This window comes from Lagopus leucura, unplaced genomic scaffold (genome assembly GCF_019238085.1).
Source record: "Lagopus leucura isolate 7727_CA_CO unplaced genomic scaffold, USGS_WTPT01 Super-Scaffold_100004, whole genome shotgun sequence".
NCBI lineage: Eukaryota > Metazoa > Chordata > Aves > Galliformes > Phasianidae > Lagopus > Lagopus leucura.
In genome coordinates, this window is record NW_024962264.1 from 39,820,985 (window position 1) to 39,838,544 (window position 17,560).

Below are 17,560 nucleotides of genomic sequence, written 5' to 3' on the forward strand. Positions count from 1 at the left end.
TGGTTGTTATTTCATTTGATGGAAAATTGCACTCTCATGTGGCCAGATTTGGCAACTCTCTGAAATACCTGGCAAGTGAGATCTAATGGAATTACATCCTCATTACCTTAAGTATTTCATGGACACCAGTGAAATTTATACTGGTTTTAGCTGATCTGTCAAAAGAAACTATTTCTGCAAGTACTTTTGCTCAGTGGTTTTGTACCCATGCATATGCTGTAACCAAAAAATTTTACTCATGTATCAGGTATTTCCTAAAAGAAAGCACTGACATTTCTTTGCTTTTATTTTGAACAAAGATAAAATGAACATCAAGAGATTGTGCTGAACAGCATCTCCAAACTTATTTTCACTCTCTTTTTCTATCCAACTGACTGATCATGTTAGTGCAGCTGTTTTTTAGCTCTTTGCAGCTGCAAAAGGTGAAACAAAAATCTTTATGGCATTATATATTCTCAAAAAAATCACAGATATTTTTGCTCCCTCTGTTCTTCCTATTGATTTTGAAAATGAAGTGCTGCTTTCCCACTTCAGGTAAAATACTCTGAAATGCAATGTTTCCTATCAGACTACTGCAGCATCTCTAGTTAAAGAAATCTCAAAAGCCTCCAGAAATGTTTTAATAATAAGCACACCGATATTTTTTCTTCCCTTTGCTCAGAGAAGGTCAACCAAATACCTGGAGTTTTCTTATGGCACACTCTGTACAAGGCCACCAGAGAGAAAGCGGAGAGGGTAATGACAATCAAGGCGATGACAATGGGCAGGATAACACCTGCAAGACATGCAGAACATCATTTTAACCTCTTATTTGCCTATACCCAGGCACTCATGTACCAGGGTGAGAGGCTCCTGGCCCCAGCCCCCTTAATCCCATGGTGATACCTTCGCCCAGGCTTCAGCAGGTTCAGCACCTGCCCCAGTGGGACCTTTGTAGTCCTAATCCGTGGTTGGCTGCAAGGTTTGCCCCTGGAGTGGGTGGTCTTAAAGGTTTATAAAAAGTGCCTCACTGCAGAAACAATTTTTTTATACTTGCAATTTTTTTTTTTTTTTTTTTTTTTTAAAAAAAGACTCATCTGAAATTTAGTGACTAAAGCAATTTTTTCTCTTTCAGCATCGAACACCCAGAAAGATACCAAGGAATTACATAATTCAGTAACATTCCCTGCAGCACTTACAACCATGGATATAAAATGCAAGATCTTCTTTTTAAATGAGGTCCTTTCTTCCCTTTTATTATTTCCCACCATCTGCCATTTCCTGACGGGTATTTCCCAGCCAAGAAGCAAAAAGGAAAGAATTATGTCATGAAGAGAAGCTTTCCTGGGGAAACATCCAAGCCCAGCTTCTCTCCATTTATCTTTTTTTGTTGGCAGCAGTCAGCCACGTTTGGGTTTAGCCCCATGGCAATCAGGCTGCAGAGCCTCAGCATCCTCCCTCCTGCTGGCCCCATATTTTGAAATGGCATCTTCACTGATTCTTTATGCAATTAAAGTTTAATATTCATATAAATGTGTATCTGCAGAACCAGAGGGAGAACTGAGAGATGAGTTCAGAGTAGAAAAACATCAAATATATTATGCTGAGCTAGTGCTTTGGGTAGGAAATAGCAGATCCACAGTTATAATCCTGCCCCAGAGACATGCGATTTTAGAATAAAAATTAAGTAACATGCACCATGCAAACAACAACTGCTTGAGCAATTCACAGAGGACTCTCTCCTAGTCCTTCCCTCCCCACTCACCCTCTCATGACACTATGGACAACATATTCATTTAACATATTTATAACATTGTATTAATATAACGAGTATTCATAATGGTATGTAAATTATATTTTCACATTCCCATTTGTCTTCTCTTACAGAGTATGACTCCACTCACATTTTCTTCTTTTTTATTTTATTTTATAACTTTGACTTCAGTCCTTGGGGATAATCATTCTGCTTGTCAGTGGGAGAGGTGTCAACTTGCTGAGTTAAATTGGGTTTGCAAGAGGGTCTATGGCCTGGTACAGACAAATAACACTTTCTAATTTGTTTCTTTGCAACTCCAAGCACTCATCTAAAGCCATGTTCATCTGAAAACTGAGAAGATGGACAACAAAGTAGTAACACTCACTAGAGTAATGGATGGTATCCTCCAATGCTTTCGTTTTCTCAGAACTGTTTCCAGTGCTGCCAGAATCTAGATTTGCAGAAGAAATATTGCTTTCAGATCAACGTGTAAGTACCAGAGTTTCTATAGACAACTTCCCCCACACCCCAGAAAAATTACCTTCCCCACACACCTTTGATGTCGGCATTTCTGGAGCCATGATGTGCTCCACAGCTATAAGTCCCCTAAGTAGCACCTGGATAATTTGCATGAGGGGTGGAAAAGCCTTAGGACAAACTCACATTCTCTGTGAACCATCATACAGATGCCTTTTCTGGATCATCTGCTTGCCCACTTACAGTTATGCCTTTAGGAGGTTAAGATAAAGGTCAACATCAGCAACTTCTCTTGACAAGCAAGTAAATAACAAGTGTGTGAACAAAAGACCTGCCTCCAAAAGATGAAGAACCAAAATATCTCAGTGCTAATAATAAAAAACACTAATGGTAGGTGAAGAAGTCCAAAGGGGGGAAATACGAGTAGCTGAACATTTCCTTGACAGTTGAGTGTGACAAAGTGATGTGTGTGCTTGCTCTCCCACATTTGGGGAGAGCAGGGAGTGTCAGAGCCTCTGGAGCATTTTTAAGAGGAATGCATTTCTGCCTTCAGGTGCTAATCTGAACTGGAGTTGAGTATCAGCTATCCAAGATACCCATCAAAGTTGTAATGCAAGACAGACAGCTCCTATTGCTCATGCATCGAAACCAGTGTAGTTGCATTGCGCTTCCAAAGGATAGAAGGGGCTGAGCCTGCTGGGTGGAGGCTGACATTAACTGAGCCACTACAATTAACTCTTCAGGGCCATTTTGAGGACTAAAACACAATTCTGATTTGCTGAGCTTCCAAATGACAGGACCATTTGTTTTATAGAATCTTTCAAGTAGGCAACATTTATAACTCTCATCTGCTGAATTAGAGTAGCCAATAATGACTGTTGGTCCCAAATCCGTAGGTCTCCTTCTTTCTCCATTGATTTGGAACTCAGGTCCAGTACATTTAAATATTTCAGTGATGGTTTTTTCTCCATTATTCTCTTTTTGCCCATATTCCCATGCTCATAACATCCTGATCCACTCCAATATGTATGAGCATGTTGTCTCCTGATGTAAGAGGAGTAAAGCAGAGAAAAGCCAGGCGGCAGCTCTTTCAGTAGAGATGCTAGTATCTTGGTTTTCAAGATACCTACAAGCCAGGCAATTCTAACTTAAACTACTGTGTGGATATAGTATGGTGTCTATACAATGTAGCCCCAACTGAGGCATTTAGATGTTATACGCAGGAAACCATCACTGCCTGAGACCCTTGTCCCTGAACATCCTACCATGTTTCTTTAAAGTTCTCTCTCCTCTGGTGCCTGTGTGCTGAAAGGTGATAATGTGAGGAGGGAAATGGGAGCCATCATGAAGTAACAGAAATAATTCTTATGAATTCATGATTCTATGTGATTGCTTTGGATTTCCCAGGGAAATACAATTATCATTTTCACTACCCTATCTGATAGACTGCAAGATACACAGGGCAGGCAGACAATTATCACAGCAGTGAGTTATTCTGGGTACTGACTGAAAATGTCAACAGAAACAAATTACACCGAGAAACGTGAAAATATGTCTGTGAACTTGTGCAGTATCGCCTCAGGAGAAAAATGGAGGGTTCAAAGGCATTGGCTATCTTCCTACTTGTCTATTAGACGACCAAGACGTGAGTAATGCAGAGAAGACAAACCCGCAGGTTAGTCTTTTAATTATATGTGTGTATATATCACTGAGGAAAAGCAGTAGCTAAATGGAAGTGCTACTGAATGAGTGAAATGGATTAAGGATTTAAAAACATTATCAACGTTATCCACTGAATTTTCCTCACAATTCAGCCCATCCTGCCCACTTTCTGGAAATGGAATCTGAAAGATATTTTCCAGCTAGGGAAAGATTTGGTATCTGAATAACAATCCATTACAACAACCAGGTTTGGCACAGGAAGACTTTGCCTTACCCTGAGACCAGTTGCTTCTAACCACAGGATATGGAAGGAGAGCCACTGACAAAACCTAGCCCCCTGGCAAACACTGTTTCTGTTAATTCTGTTAATTCCTACCTCACCTTTCAGTATTCTGCTACTCTGTTTGCTTTGCCTCATCTACTGGTACCACATCACATTCACTTGCATTCACTGTAAAGTTATGCACTGCAGCAATATGAGCATCCCTCATCTCCTTCTATGTACTGTGCTTCAGATTCCACCTGAGGTTCCACTTCCACCTACCCTCTTCTTTTCCAAATATTCCCTTTCCCTCTTACCTGTTGGTATTGGCAGGGTGCTCACAGAAAGGTCTGAAAGAAAATGGAAGGAACAAAGTTGTTATTATCTGATTAAGAGGTCCTTGCAAAAAGGAAAGCAAGGTCTTCATGCTGTACAAACTGGCAGACTCCAGTGATGAGCTCGGTAACTGGACAAGAAACTCAGACAATTCTGAATTAAATTCTACAAATCCAAAAAGCATCCCTCCTGACAAAGCCAAATAAGTGCCCTGGGGTGAAGAGCTGGTATTTAACTGACAAATCACTTCTGTAAGAAAATAAACTTAAATACCTAATTGAGCCATACCTTCAATTGTTGCTATCTCTCAGTAGCAAATTTTCATTAATTACTCTGGTGCTTGTGGCTAGCAGACTGCTGGGCAGTGGGAATGAGGCCTTAGTAATGAAGAAGAACTGGACTTTGCAGTGCCTTATATGCAATGCTTATGGTCTTGCTGCTGGCAGCATCCTTCTTTCAATTCAGAAGATTTGGGCACAGAACATCATGTTAGCATGCTGCTCACCTGTATCTAGGCTGAGGCGTGTGTGCCTGGATGCTACAAATGCTGTGAATATTTCACATCTGGAGGATAGAGAAGCGTCACTCCCACAGTGACTTTAATGCCTTGCATTAAATCTCCCCCACGATCAGTCTGAAGCCAAAAGAAACCAGACACCTAACTCATCCCTGTCTTTGTCATCTGTGTGAAGTGGCAGCACAACACCTCTGTGCTTGCCTGAAGCCAGCAAAGGGCATGGCCTAGGGATGCCTCTCAGTGGGCTGTTGGAGATACCATGGAGGAACATCCCCTAGGTGCTATGTCCTCAGCAGTTCCTCCTTACTTTGAGTTGTAGGTTCACAGGACCATAAAACCCCCTCCAGGCTCCTCTAGGGCTATTTCCTAGCACACCCATGAGGTACATGGCTCATCCAACTCATCCTGATAGCTCCTCAGGAGGGCTTGTCCCAGCATGGTGCTTCCTGTGCTTTGTAGAGACAGCTTTTGCAAGAGGAGCTGCAATGTGGATTAAAGATGTTATCCTACTGCTGTGAATGTTTGTTCACAGTAGTACAGCTGCTGTTGTTTCTCATCCTCTCTACACTCAATCATAAACAGAGAGCACTTGAGGTACTGGCATTCAATCATTTTTGCTAATAATACGTGTGACAGAGCTTTAACACGTTAATTGCAAACATGCAAGAAAAGTTGAAAAGCTAAGTACTTCAAGTCAGCAGTGAGAGATCTCCTTGAACATACTAAGTATTGGCAATGCTAGTTTAATCCTGAGGGCACACAGTTATTGCACACTGGCTGATGAAAATTCAGGAGAGATGCTCTTCCTGAGCTATTTACCATCTTATCTATCCATCTGCACAGTGTCACCATGTTCAGGGAGGATATCTGTGATGGCTTAGTAGGGGATGTTTACTGCACATTTGGGCAACATGAATGACAAGAGCTGAGGAAAGCCTTTTGGGAAGTTAACAGCTCTCCTGTCAAACAGGTGTACAGAAAGCTGCGGGACACCCACCTGCATCAAGGGAACATCCAAACATGATATGATCAGTTGTTAGCTGAACCCCGCCTCTCTTGCAGAGAGTGAGATCCCTTGGAAAAAAGTGTGAGCACTCAACAGCATTTGAATATGCAAATACACAACGATGTGGACGTTCACGGAGACAGGCAGAGGATCTTGTCAAGTCTTACAGGTAGGCCACGTCCTAGTAAAATGCCTAGCTTGCCCTCCCTATTCTGAGGAGAGCTGAACTTTCCTAAGAAAAACTCTAAAGATGTCAACATAACATTTTTCTTGTAAACAAAGTGAACCATCTTGACTCAGAAAGCAAACTTTTCTGATGGCAGAGGTGGGCACTGCTTTTCTAGGGGAGGAGGAGGAAAAGGCAGACAGCCCTTTGCTTGCACCGGTGTTTGCTGTATTGTTCTGGCCATCTGTTTGGCCCCTACCAGGTCACTGAGGCTGAGGTGGGGGTGGGTGTTCTGCATAAAAAATCCAGGAGGATTTCCAAGACTCCTCACAAGAACTGAGGCATACAACACTGGCCGTATGGTAAGGAGGACAAAGATAAAGAGGCTGATGTATGAGAAGGTGATCTGACAGTACCTGCCTGAGCAATGACAGTGCTGGTGAGGAGGCTGACAGATGGAGGGGGCACCAGCAGCTCACCTCTCCCAGAGCTTTGCTACCCGAACAGCCTGTGCACCCTGCAGCTTGCTGCTTCTGCTTTTGGAGGACAGCCACATGGATCTATGCTTGCTGGCAAAACAAGTGAATAAATTTGGCTGATTACTCGGACGGGATACCACAAGATAAATCACAGCAAAATTAAGAATCTTAAAACACTCTCCTTATCCTGACTGTTCTGTAGTTCTGTAATTGTGTTAGCTGAGGCTTTGTTATGCTTTCCAGCTCTCTGATGCTTCAATTTGTGCCTCTCTCTGTGTGGAAAAGCTAAAGCTACAGTGAGCAGTTTTCACTTAATACCACTATCCAGCTTTCCTATACAGTTTATGTACAGAAAGAGCCAAACCCTCCTTGTCTTTCTCCTAGGGTTCTTTCTCAGCAAGATACCTCTGTGAATCAGGCAAGTAGGATTTATAATTTGAGGAGTGCAATAAAGGCATTGATAGATGCAGCAGGCTGATTCTCTTGACAGATTATTGTAATAGATTTTCTGATCTTACCAGCCTGCCGGATGAACTTAAACTCATCCCACTTTATGGATTTTTTGTTGTTCAGGTCACAGAATAAAAAGTCAACTTGCAGTTCCTAGCAAGTATTTAGACTCTGACAGATCCATTTAATCTCCACTTCTACACAAATTAAACAAAAGGAGAAAATGAAATATTAACAAGCAATCCTTTGCGGAGGAGGAGCAGGAGTAGGAGGCATGTGATACATGACAGCCAAAGTTGAAGAAGCGTACGTGTCAATGGCACGCATGCTGGTTGCTCTCTTTGCTAAAAACAGCTCCTCTTCCCTTCCCCAACCTAGGTGAGCCCCACTCAGCCCCTCCTCCGCAGCTGCTGGCTTCAATCCCTTGTAATACAGTGATGCTGCTCTATGATGTTTCTCCAAGCTCCTTCTCAAGCTCCCCCCACTCGTTTCAGTTGCTCTCCAGCTTTCTGTGGCACTTCTCCCACACCCTGATCTTTTGATATGGCAGATTGGAAATTTCCTTTCAAAATGTACTTTTTTTTTTTTTTTTTCCTTACAGTAAGAAAGGGGATTTTCACAAAAATGGCATTTTTTTTTCCCCCAGTGGAAAATGTCTCAAAGCTAAATATATTCTTTCGGTTTGAGATTAATCAGCTGAATTACTGTTGAGAAAACCAAATAGAAATGTTCTGTTTTGGGTGAATTTCACCTTAGTTTTTCCACACAGGAGATATGGCTTAGGTGCCTTCAGCTTTTAAGCTCTGTGATCCCCTGAGGGCTGCATTGCACATATCACCCCTGTTCCACTGAACAAAAAGTACCCAGACCCTATGGAAGATGAAATTGCACAGTGCTGCAAAGAAAGAATCTCATGGCAGCAAGAGTCAGCATTTCTTCTAGACTTGGTACATCCTGAAACAACTGACTTTATGCTTGCATTTTCGTAAAAGTTATTAGGTGCAGCCTATGGCTTCCCTTGGCCCTGAGCAGCTGAACATACAAAGAGAAATCTGTTTATAGGGAACCAGATTTGTTTTTTCCCTGAAGACTTTAATGCACACAGAAAATATGGAGCAAAAATGGTCTAAAGGCACATGCATTTGGGCTACCTAACTCATTGGAGTGTCTAATGGGACTTCTTTAATATTTAATCTGCAAAAAAGCAACAAGGAGCTGGTCAGTCCTGTGTAGAGGCAGAAAAGGTGTGAGGATGAAATCCCAGTGACAGAGGAAGTGATTATGAAATTGCAATATTGTGGGAAGTCAGCACACTGGCTATGCCAGTGACCTAGGCTGAATCCCCCAGGACAGATGGTCCCTTATTTCCTCAGCCAGGAAATTACAGTGCTGGCTCCTTGGGTAGTCCCTGAGCTAAAGATCTATTTGGCTTTACAGTAAGCTGAGTAAGATGACGACTGTCACAAGCAGAGGAAGAAAAGGATGTAAACGTTTTCGGGTGTGTTTTAAATGTAAAGAGAAATTGTACAAATAATATTACAGAAAATTCAACAGACAGAATCCACAGACATATATGCGTTACAATTTCATTTTAACCTGGTCAATTTGCCTGCTAGAAAGAATCTTTCATTAAAAATACTGTAATTTATTGCTTTATTGCAGTGTATCAGTGGTAAGATTCCCAAACTCTGTGTACGTCTGCCAAAAGACACAAAATGTAACAGGGTAGTAATAGAATCACAGAATGGTTTTGGTTGGAAGGGACATGAAAGATCATCTAGTGCCAACTCCCTGCCATGGGCAGGGTTGTCACTTGCTAGATCAGGCTGCCCAGGGCTCTATCCAACCTGGCCTTAAATGCTTCCAGGAATGGCGCATCCACAGCTTCTCTGGGCAGCCTGTGCCTAACTACCCTCTGAGTGAAAAATTTCCTCCTAGTATCTAATCTAAATATTCCCTCTTTTAGTTTCAAACCATTCCCTCTTGTTCTATCGCTATCAGACTGTGTAGAAAGTTGTTCTTTGTCTTGTTGCTTAGATCCTTTTAAGCACTGGACCACAACGAGTGGCCCAGAGCCTTCTCCAAGCTAAACACGCTCACCTCCCTCAACTTTTCTTCATGGAAGAAGAGCTCCAGCTCTCTGATCTTGTGGCCATCCTCTGGACCCGCTCCAACAGTTCCATGTCTTTCTTATGCTGAGGACTCCAGACCTGAACTCTGTTATCACCAGGGCAGAGTAGAGGGAGGCTATAACCACCCTCTCCCTGTTGGCCACCACTCTTTTGATGCATCCCAGGATACTATTGGCCTTCCAGTCTGCAAAAGCACACTGCCAGCTCAAGTCCAGCTTTTTATCTACCAGGACCTCCACATCCTTTTCCACCGAGCTGCTCTCAATTAATTCTTCTCCCATATCACTCATATGTGGAATTATCCCCATCTCAGTGCATTTGGTCTTGTTGAACTTCATTTGATTCAAGTGAGCCCAATTTTCAAGTTTTCCACGTCTCTCTGGGTAGCATCTCTTCCTTCTATTGTATCAACTACACCATTCAACTTGGTGTGATCTGCAAACTTGCTGAGGGTGCACTCAATCCCACTATCTATGTAATTGATAAAAAATTTTGAAGACCGGTCCCAAGAAAGACACCTGGGAGCATACCAGAGCCATTGATTACAACTCCCTGGCTGTAGCCATCCAGTCAATTCCTTATCCACTGTATAGACAACTCTTCAAATCCATCTAATCTCTAATACAGCGGTAAAGATGTCCTGTAGGCCTGGGTCAAAGATCTTACAGGTCCACACAGATGACATTGTTCTGTCATCTGTTGTTATCTGATGCATCATAGAAGGTCACCAGATTGGTCAGGCACAATTTGTCCTTGGTGAAGCTGTGCTGACTGTCTCAAATAATCTATTTGCATTGCACGAGCCTTAACATATCTTTCATGATTAAATACAACTCAAAACATATGTATTATGGGGAATAGGTTTATTAAAATAATTAATGATTCCTCTCTAAATTAATGGCCATAGCTTAAAAATGAAAAAAAATCTCAATTTCCCTGGAATCCTTCAAAGCATTTTAGCATGTACTGATATTACTATACATGCGTATCTAATCCCATCCACTATGAGAAGAATCGCAGTAAACACCCATTCACCATGCTAAGTTTTAGCACAACAAAACATTATTGAGCACTCAGTTATCTGCTGCAAACAGTCCAGGGAATTGTAAAGAGTCTCTTATCCCTCTGGAAATGTTAAACATTAATAATAATTGGGAAATGCAAACAAAGTCAATGTTCTTATTGGGCTTACGTATGTGTAGCTCAGAGCACTGAGTAAAAGCTCGAGAGACCTTGAGAAAACCTAAGTAATTCTTCAAAATCTAGGAAAATTAAGCCTGCTAGAAATGTAATAAATGAGCACTCCCATTACTGGCATCTACATTTGCCACAGAGTTCCTTAGTGGATAAATACAACAAAACACACTCAGAAAAACAATAAAGCTAGGCAGGCATTTGGAAGGACTGGTATCTTTTTGACCTTGCATGTGACTGTATTGTAGTTTGAACAATGTCATTTAATTTGGTCATATGCTTTAGCACGCCCTACAGATTTATTAACAATTGTAAAAATTATAGCTGTTTTCTCCTTTGCTTTGCAGCCAAAGAATTTATCTCAATGACCTCCTCTGGCAGTCAGTGCTACACAATGACCACATACAGCATATATAAGGTTTCTATTATCTTAATTTATATCCTTCTGTAATGACACTGAGTTTCCTATGAATCTTTTGAAGTTTGTCCATCACTCGTAACTTCTTAGCAGGGTGACATCATACCCTGCGTGAATAAAGACGTAGCCCTCATTCTGGGACAATGCATGGCATATAAAGAAGATATTCAAATTCTTTTACATCTTTTGGACTATGTGTATAGGAAGAAGAAATGTACGCTTTCAAGACATACCTGAGGTTCCAGGAGCAGTAATATTTTCTTGTAAAGAGGTTGTAGGAGACAAAGTCCCTGTCTTAGTAGTTGTAGCACTCTCATTTTGTGCAGATTGTGTTCCATTCACTTGGACAGCTGGAAACAAGACAGACATTTGGGTAAGACACACCATCAGAAGGGTTGCATTAGATTTTCAGCCATCCCCCTGTCAAATCCCCTCACCATCATAGAGGATAGTTCAGGTTAGAAAGAACTATACTTTCAGGTAAACCTTTGTCAAACACTGACCAATCCCTATGAGGTTTTTAGGACTGACGTAGCTTAGGCATCTTTAAAGCACATCCTTAGCATCCAACAGCCTCATGCCTGTGCCAGAAGACAACACTAACTTTGGAAACCAGGCTGATGGGGTTGATAGCTTCCTGCTTTCTATCACTTACCTTCATTTACAAAAAATAATAAATCACATACAAGCTTCTGCCACAACTGTCACATAACGGTAATGAGATACTTTATAAAGTTCTAAGGATTGTAATTAAGTGTAGAGTTAATTACTTCATTCTGTGCTGATAAGGTCTGAGAAATAATATATTCCTGAAAATTAACGTATGAAAAATTTAAGTGCCTTTTTGCTGCCCTCCCACACAGTCAGTAGAGGATTGAGGCCATCTGTGCCATGAGATTTGCTGTCTAGGGTGAGTCCAGACACAGGCACTGTCTGGCCATGGAAACAAGGACGACAATAGCCATGCAGAAGAGTTCAAGCTGCTACAGCACAGGTGATTTTTCTGTCTACCCGCAGAACCCAGCATAACTACATGCAAGATGGTGACTATCAAATTCACCATAGGTAAGAGAGGCTGCAGAACAAGCTCCCGATGCAGAAGGGCAGAAGCAGACATGTCTTGTCTGCTTCTCTAAACCAATGGCTTCTCTACCCAAAGCCTATGCGGACAGCAGCATCCATATCCAACCACTGCAGTGGCAGCACTGTATCCCACTGGAAATCAGGGTCCCACCCGCCCTGGGGGAGCACTCAAATCACCCTGCTATCAGTCACTGCTGATGAATAATATGGCAACATAAGAATAAAATGGTAAAGACTGTAAAATAGCTGTCTGGACAGGATGACTGTGGCAAGGCAGAGCACCCCAGAGGTGACACCACTCTCCCCACAGAAGCTTTGATGAGAGAAATGACAGCATACTGGCACGCATTTGTCAAAAGAATAATCAAGGAGGGGAACGTGAAGCTGCCCTGCAGGGCTGCTGCCCAAGCCTCAGCTGTCTCCTTGCTCTTTGTGCTCCCAGAACCTTTCATTTTCTTCAACCAGCTGAAATTCAGCACACATCTTTGCTTGATCTTAGCAGGATTTTCTACTTAACCTACATATCACCCACGTGTGTTTCAGCATTTCCCAACGGTACTCTAAATCTTCCTTGCAGCAGGCTGCAGCCTAATGAGGTTTGACATCACATGGTGCTTCAAACAAGCAGCAGATGTGCAGCAGAGAGAACAGACATCTGTAACAGCATTACTTGGCCAGTCAATGAATCCAGGATACTCCTTTATGGGGAACACCGACCCTTTGAAGCCCTAGCGTGAGGACTTGGTTAGGTGACACGTACATCTCTCCTCTGAAATTAACAGCCTGCAAAATCACTTGCATTAAAGACTGCATTAATAAAAGCTTTGAAAAACTGGAGTGTATCAAAAGTGGTGGAAGCTGCTCCCTGCCGAGCACATCCCTGCAGCCAGCTGCTGCACGGGGCATTCCAGAAGCATGACAGGTACCTGCAGCCTGTGACAGAAATCCAAGGACAACTGAGAGATATGCTGTTAGCCTAACCCTCCTCCTGCCTACTTATCAGCAGTTTGGCATGAAAATTCTCTCTTCTACTCTTTCCTTTTCTCACTTTTTAATATTTAATGTTTCCATGCATCACGTTATACCATCCTCCGGGAAAGAAGCACAGGATAAATCAGAAACATCACAGCCCCAAACCCACCAACAGTTTGCAATTTAATATCCTGAGTGCTGACTTTTGATCGACAGCTGGGGGAGGAAGAGCACCATCTTCTGCTGCCTTTCATTTTGCAGACTCTGGTAACACTGAGTGTCCCAGGACATGAAATCTCACATACAGGTGTGACTGGCTGTAGCGTGACACCATTTAAAATTATTGAAGTGTCCAAGGGAATCACTCTTTTAGTTAAATGTGAACTTTTGGCTTTGATATCATGTACTAATAAATAAGAAAAATATGGAGGCAAGTCTAATTGTTGGCTTCCTATATAACAGTCAGGGCTAGAAAGCACAGAAGGAAAAGGGGAAATTTTACTTATGGCCTGCAGAGGGAAAAATACAGAAGACTTAAGGGGAAAAAAAAATAAATGTCCTGTGCCTGACTTCCTAGTGTACGGAACGCTGGAGGCTCTCTTTGAATTTGTAATGGGAGGAGACAGCAGCCACAGAAATTGCGGTGGGGACAGGAAGCCCTGTCACATCTCTACTGTGTGGATAAGATCATTTACTAATGCTTCTAGCCCGGACTGAAGGACGGGAAGTGATGGCTTGTGTTACAGACCAGCAGAGATGCCTGTGTTGTATTAGAAACCAGGTGTCATGAAAGAAAATTTGGAAATTTCATATAGGCACTATCAAATCCTGCCTCAGTTCTTTAAGGTCAACCACAAAATGAGGGAGAAGCTGACTGCAAGAGTGGAAGAAAAAAAGAAGAGCAGCGATAGCAGCTTTCCCATTATATCCATTTTAATAGCAAAAATCTCACTAAGCCCACATCCGTTTCATGGAGCATGACTGTCCCAGTCCTGCACTGAGGAAGACTTTCAGGCAGTGTCTTTAATCTTCCTGTTCATGTGAGGGAAGGGAGAATCAAGTAAGCCTTGCTTTTAGGTATAAATTCATTCATCATTCATTTTCATTACATTTTTAAATATATATGTTATTATTCTTGCTTAAATTATTCCAACTACTTGCTTGATGCAGGGTATTTCTGGTGGTTTTTTTTTTTTTTTTTTTTTTTTTTTTTTAATGAAATCTCATCTGAGGCACTGGCCCAACATACATATTTTTCTGAAGACTTATGGGAAGATTGACTCAGAGTAACTAGTATCATCTCACTGCTTTCAGTATTTTGACTCATAATAAGAAAGAGAACAGTTATTTGTAATGTTGAAGATGTTATACTCACACAGTATTATTTATGTGAAAAACTGTATGTATAAAATAAAAAACAAAGGGGGACACCACTCAGATCTCATACAATAATTTTTGTTGAAATACTTACCAAAACAGAAGAAAATAAAAATGAAAATCCCTCCAAATACAGATCTCCCAGTCACAGGGAGATTCAAATCCTATGTAATGGCTTCAGGTCACCTCCACTACAAATCAAAGTTATAATATTCTGCGTGTAAGATTCTGCAGAAGGATTCATGGAGATATATAGTTTGTAGGTAGCAAGGAGAGCTCTGCTTTCACAAAGCTCTAAATCCATTTTACAAATTGCCCCTTTTCATCTCTTCCTATTGCTCCTTACTGCTTTACAGAAACGCACTGCATGATGAATCAGGAATGGCTCCAAGGAATTGTCACTCACCACTTGTTGTGTTGCCACTTTCAGTTCTTGCTGTAGGGGTCGCCTGTGCTGGCTGCTGCACAGCTGTATGTTGTGTCGTACTACTCTCTGTGGCATTAGCTGGAGTAGTTGTGTTATCTATTAAACAAAGAATGTTGAAAATTTTTTGTCAATTTTATATACACATTTGCACACACAAAAAATCTACTTTTGCTTCGCTTTGCTTGCAGTAGGACTAAAATCAGAGTTTAAATTGAAGATCAACAGGAACAAGACTCTCTCCTCTGTATGGAAACCCAGCCCCATCAGTGGGACATCCCCATGAGCACAAGTCTGTGATAGCGCAGTTATCAGACCTGGCTTGGATCTTCCTTGAGCCTGATGGCTCTGGAGGTACTACCAAGGATGTGACCATCTATAAATGCATTCCCAGACCAAGAGCACTGCTGCTCAGTGTCCACTGGACCAGACTCAATCATTAGCACAAGAAAACATCACTTACAGCTTGTTGTAATGGACACAGTCATAGTTGAGGCTGTAGTTGCTGTCAGCTTTGTTGCTAGCAGTGTTGTTGCTCTTAAAGTGGTTGTGTTCAAAGCTTCTTCCTCTGCAAGAGAGGCATTTTTATTTATTTATTCCATACAAACAGCCCATACCACTAGCTGCCTTCTCTCACAAAGGCTGCTGAGTTTCTCTTTGAAGTCAGGCTCTCACGGACCTTTCTTGCCCACAAGTGCTTCGAGAGGGCTCAGAACAAGCACAGTTCACATCAGAGGGAAGGTATACATTTCTTGGGAGGTCACAGAAAGCCTGGCAGGCCCTTCTCCAAGGTGTGCAGCCAAGCTTTGGACATCTGAGTGAGAGGAATAATGGTCTCTAGCATGTGATAATCCCTGGCATGAACCCAGTGCTCATGTTACAGCAGTTCCTGGAAGCTCCCTCCTGCAGAGGGACAAGAGCTGGTGGTGGAGGTAAGGGCATCCTCAGGCAGCAGGAATCTGTCAGTTGCTGCTATGGGAAGAGGGTCTCAGAGCTGCCATGTGACAAAGATGGTGGAAAGCTGCCCAGAGTTCTGTTCCATCACTTAATAAAAGCAGAAAGCACTACTGTCAGCCTCAGCCACAGGGGCTCATTCCTATTCCTGCCTACAACCCAAGCCCTGTCACGCTCCCTCTTCTAGTGCTGCTCAGAGATGGGAAATATGATAGAATAGGAACAAATAACGACCTGCCACTTTCTCTCATATGGATAGAGTACTTCTAAATACAATGGCCACACCAGAATATATAACTGTCTCCCTTTCCTCCTGCTTTACTGGCTGTTTGCCTAGAATAACAGTGCCTCAAAGAAAGAGTCTCCCTGGAAGCTTGTTCCACATCCACAGAGAGCTTTAACCTCACTGGGGGCTTCTGATGCTTTGCTCATAGACATAAACAAATATTAGTATTACAACAAATTACTGCTTTCTCCTGTGTGACAAAAAGCTGCAAGGGAAATTCACTGAAATGTCTAAAGATCTCACTCACAATGAGGTGTCAGTTCCTTATTAAATGCTTTTAGAACAGACATAAACATCAGGGTTTTTGAAATATAAAAGAACTACAGCACGATTTGAAAATGTCTCATTCTTCTCATAGGAAAAACATTCAGACTTTCTCTGGCTGCATCTTATTCTCTTCCTTTAATAACACTGAATGTATCCATCTTTATTATCCCATTGGTCTCAGCTCCAAAACAGATTCTTTAACATCTTCAGTTATCAAAAAACATGGTCCCATCTCCAGTTTTTCTTCCTCAGATGCATCACATTCAATGCAGCCATTTTCAACATTTGAACTAATAAGGAGCTGATATTTAGCCCACACAGATACAATACAGTCAATAGCAATCTTTCATAAGATCCTCCCCTACGAGGACAGGCCAACAGAGGACAGGCTTTTCAGCCTGGAGAAGAGAGTACTTCAAGGGACCTTATAGCAGCCTTCCACTACCTGAAAGGAGCCTACAGAAAAGCTGGGAGGGACTTTTATAAGGGCAGGTAGGATCAGGAAGAGGGAAAATGGCTTTAAACTGAAAGAAGATAGATTTAGACTATATTCTAGGAAGAAATTCTTTACTGTGAGGGTGGTGAGACATTGGAACTGGTTGCCCAGAGAGGTTGTGGGTGCCTCCTCCCTGGAGGTGCTCAAGACCATGCTGGATGGGGCTTTGAGCAACTCGGTCTAGTGGATATGTCCTTCCTATAGCAGGGGAGTTGGAACTAGATGATCTTAAAGGTCCCTTCCAATCCAAATCATTCTATGATTCTACGATTCTATGAATTTGAACTCTTACCAGTTTTTGGTGTAGATGCAGAAACGTTTGCACTGACAGTAGTGTTTGAAATTTCATCTTCTGAAACAAACACAGAAAGGAATACATTAGTTTAGCCATCTTCCAGATCTGTCTATCATTAAATAGGCATATAAGGCAGATAGCAGCAAGCACTTTATAGAAAATCAAGTTTAGAAGCCTGTAAGCAGGAGCAACAACTGTGATCACAAGCTATTCAACCTATTAGCTTTGCCCTCATTGCTTGAACGGGGAGCATTAGATACGGCCCTTAAACTGCAAGTTGTTTGCTAATAGGTCTTAACAACTTTTAAGATTGGTTTGGAAAAAAATGGAGCAACTGTAGGTTTTCTGGTTTTTTTTAATCTCCTCTCCTCAAATACAACCACAGCTGATATGAGTCTTCACTAGAGGTAAAATAACTGCTTGCAAGAGGAAGCACTCAATTTCCAGCTCTATGAGAGAATCCCTGCTGCCAGCAACTAAAGGTGGTTAGTGGCTCCCTGGCTAATGCAAGCACTTAAGGAGGGCTTTCCAGCATACTGCAATTCCTGTATTTGAGACAAGAAAAGAATTCA

General features: G+C 41.9%; 1 protein-coding gene across 1 annotated transcript in view; it reads right to left on the reverse strand.

Annotated features, from left to right (window-relative positions):
• The window catches only part of EMCN (endomucin), a 44,229-nt gene that overhangs the window by 13,565 nt on the left and 13,104 nt on the right, over window positions 1-17,560 (reverse strand). The window contains exons 2-8 of the mRNA XM_042870499.1: window positions 16,986-17,045; window positions 15,154-15,258; window positions 14,673-14,789; window positions 11,068-11,184; window positions 4,454-4,486; window positions 2,121-2,186; window positions 680-775 (exon numbers count right to left, since the gene is read on the reverse strand). Of these exons, the coding sequence (XP_042726433.1) occupies window positions 680-775; window positions 2,121-2,186; window positions 4,454-4,486; window positions 11,068-11,184; window positions 14,673-14,789; window positions 15,154-15,258; window positions 16,986-17,045 (594 nt within the window). The remainder of the gene's footprint in view (window positions 1-679; window positions 776-2,120; window positions 2,187-4,453; window positions 4,487-11,067; window positions 11,185-14,672; window positions 14,790-15,153; window positions 15,259-16,985; window positions 17,046-17,560) is intronic.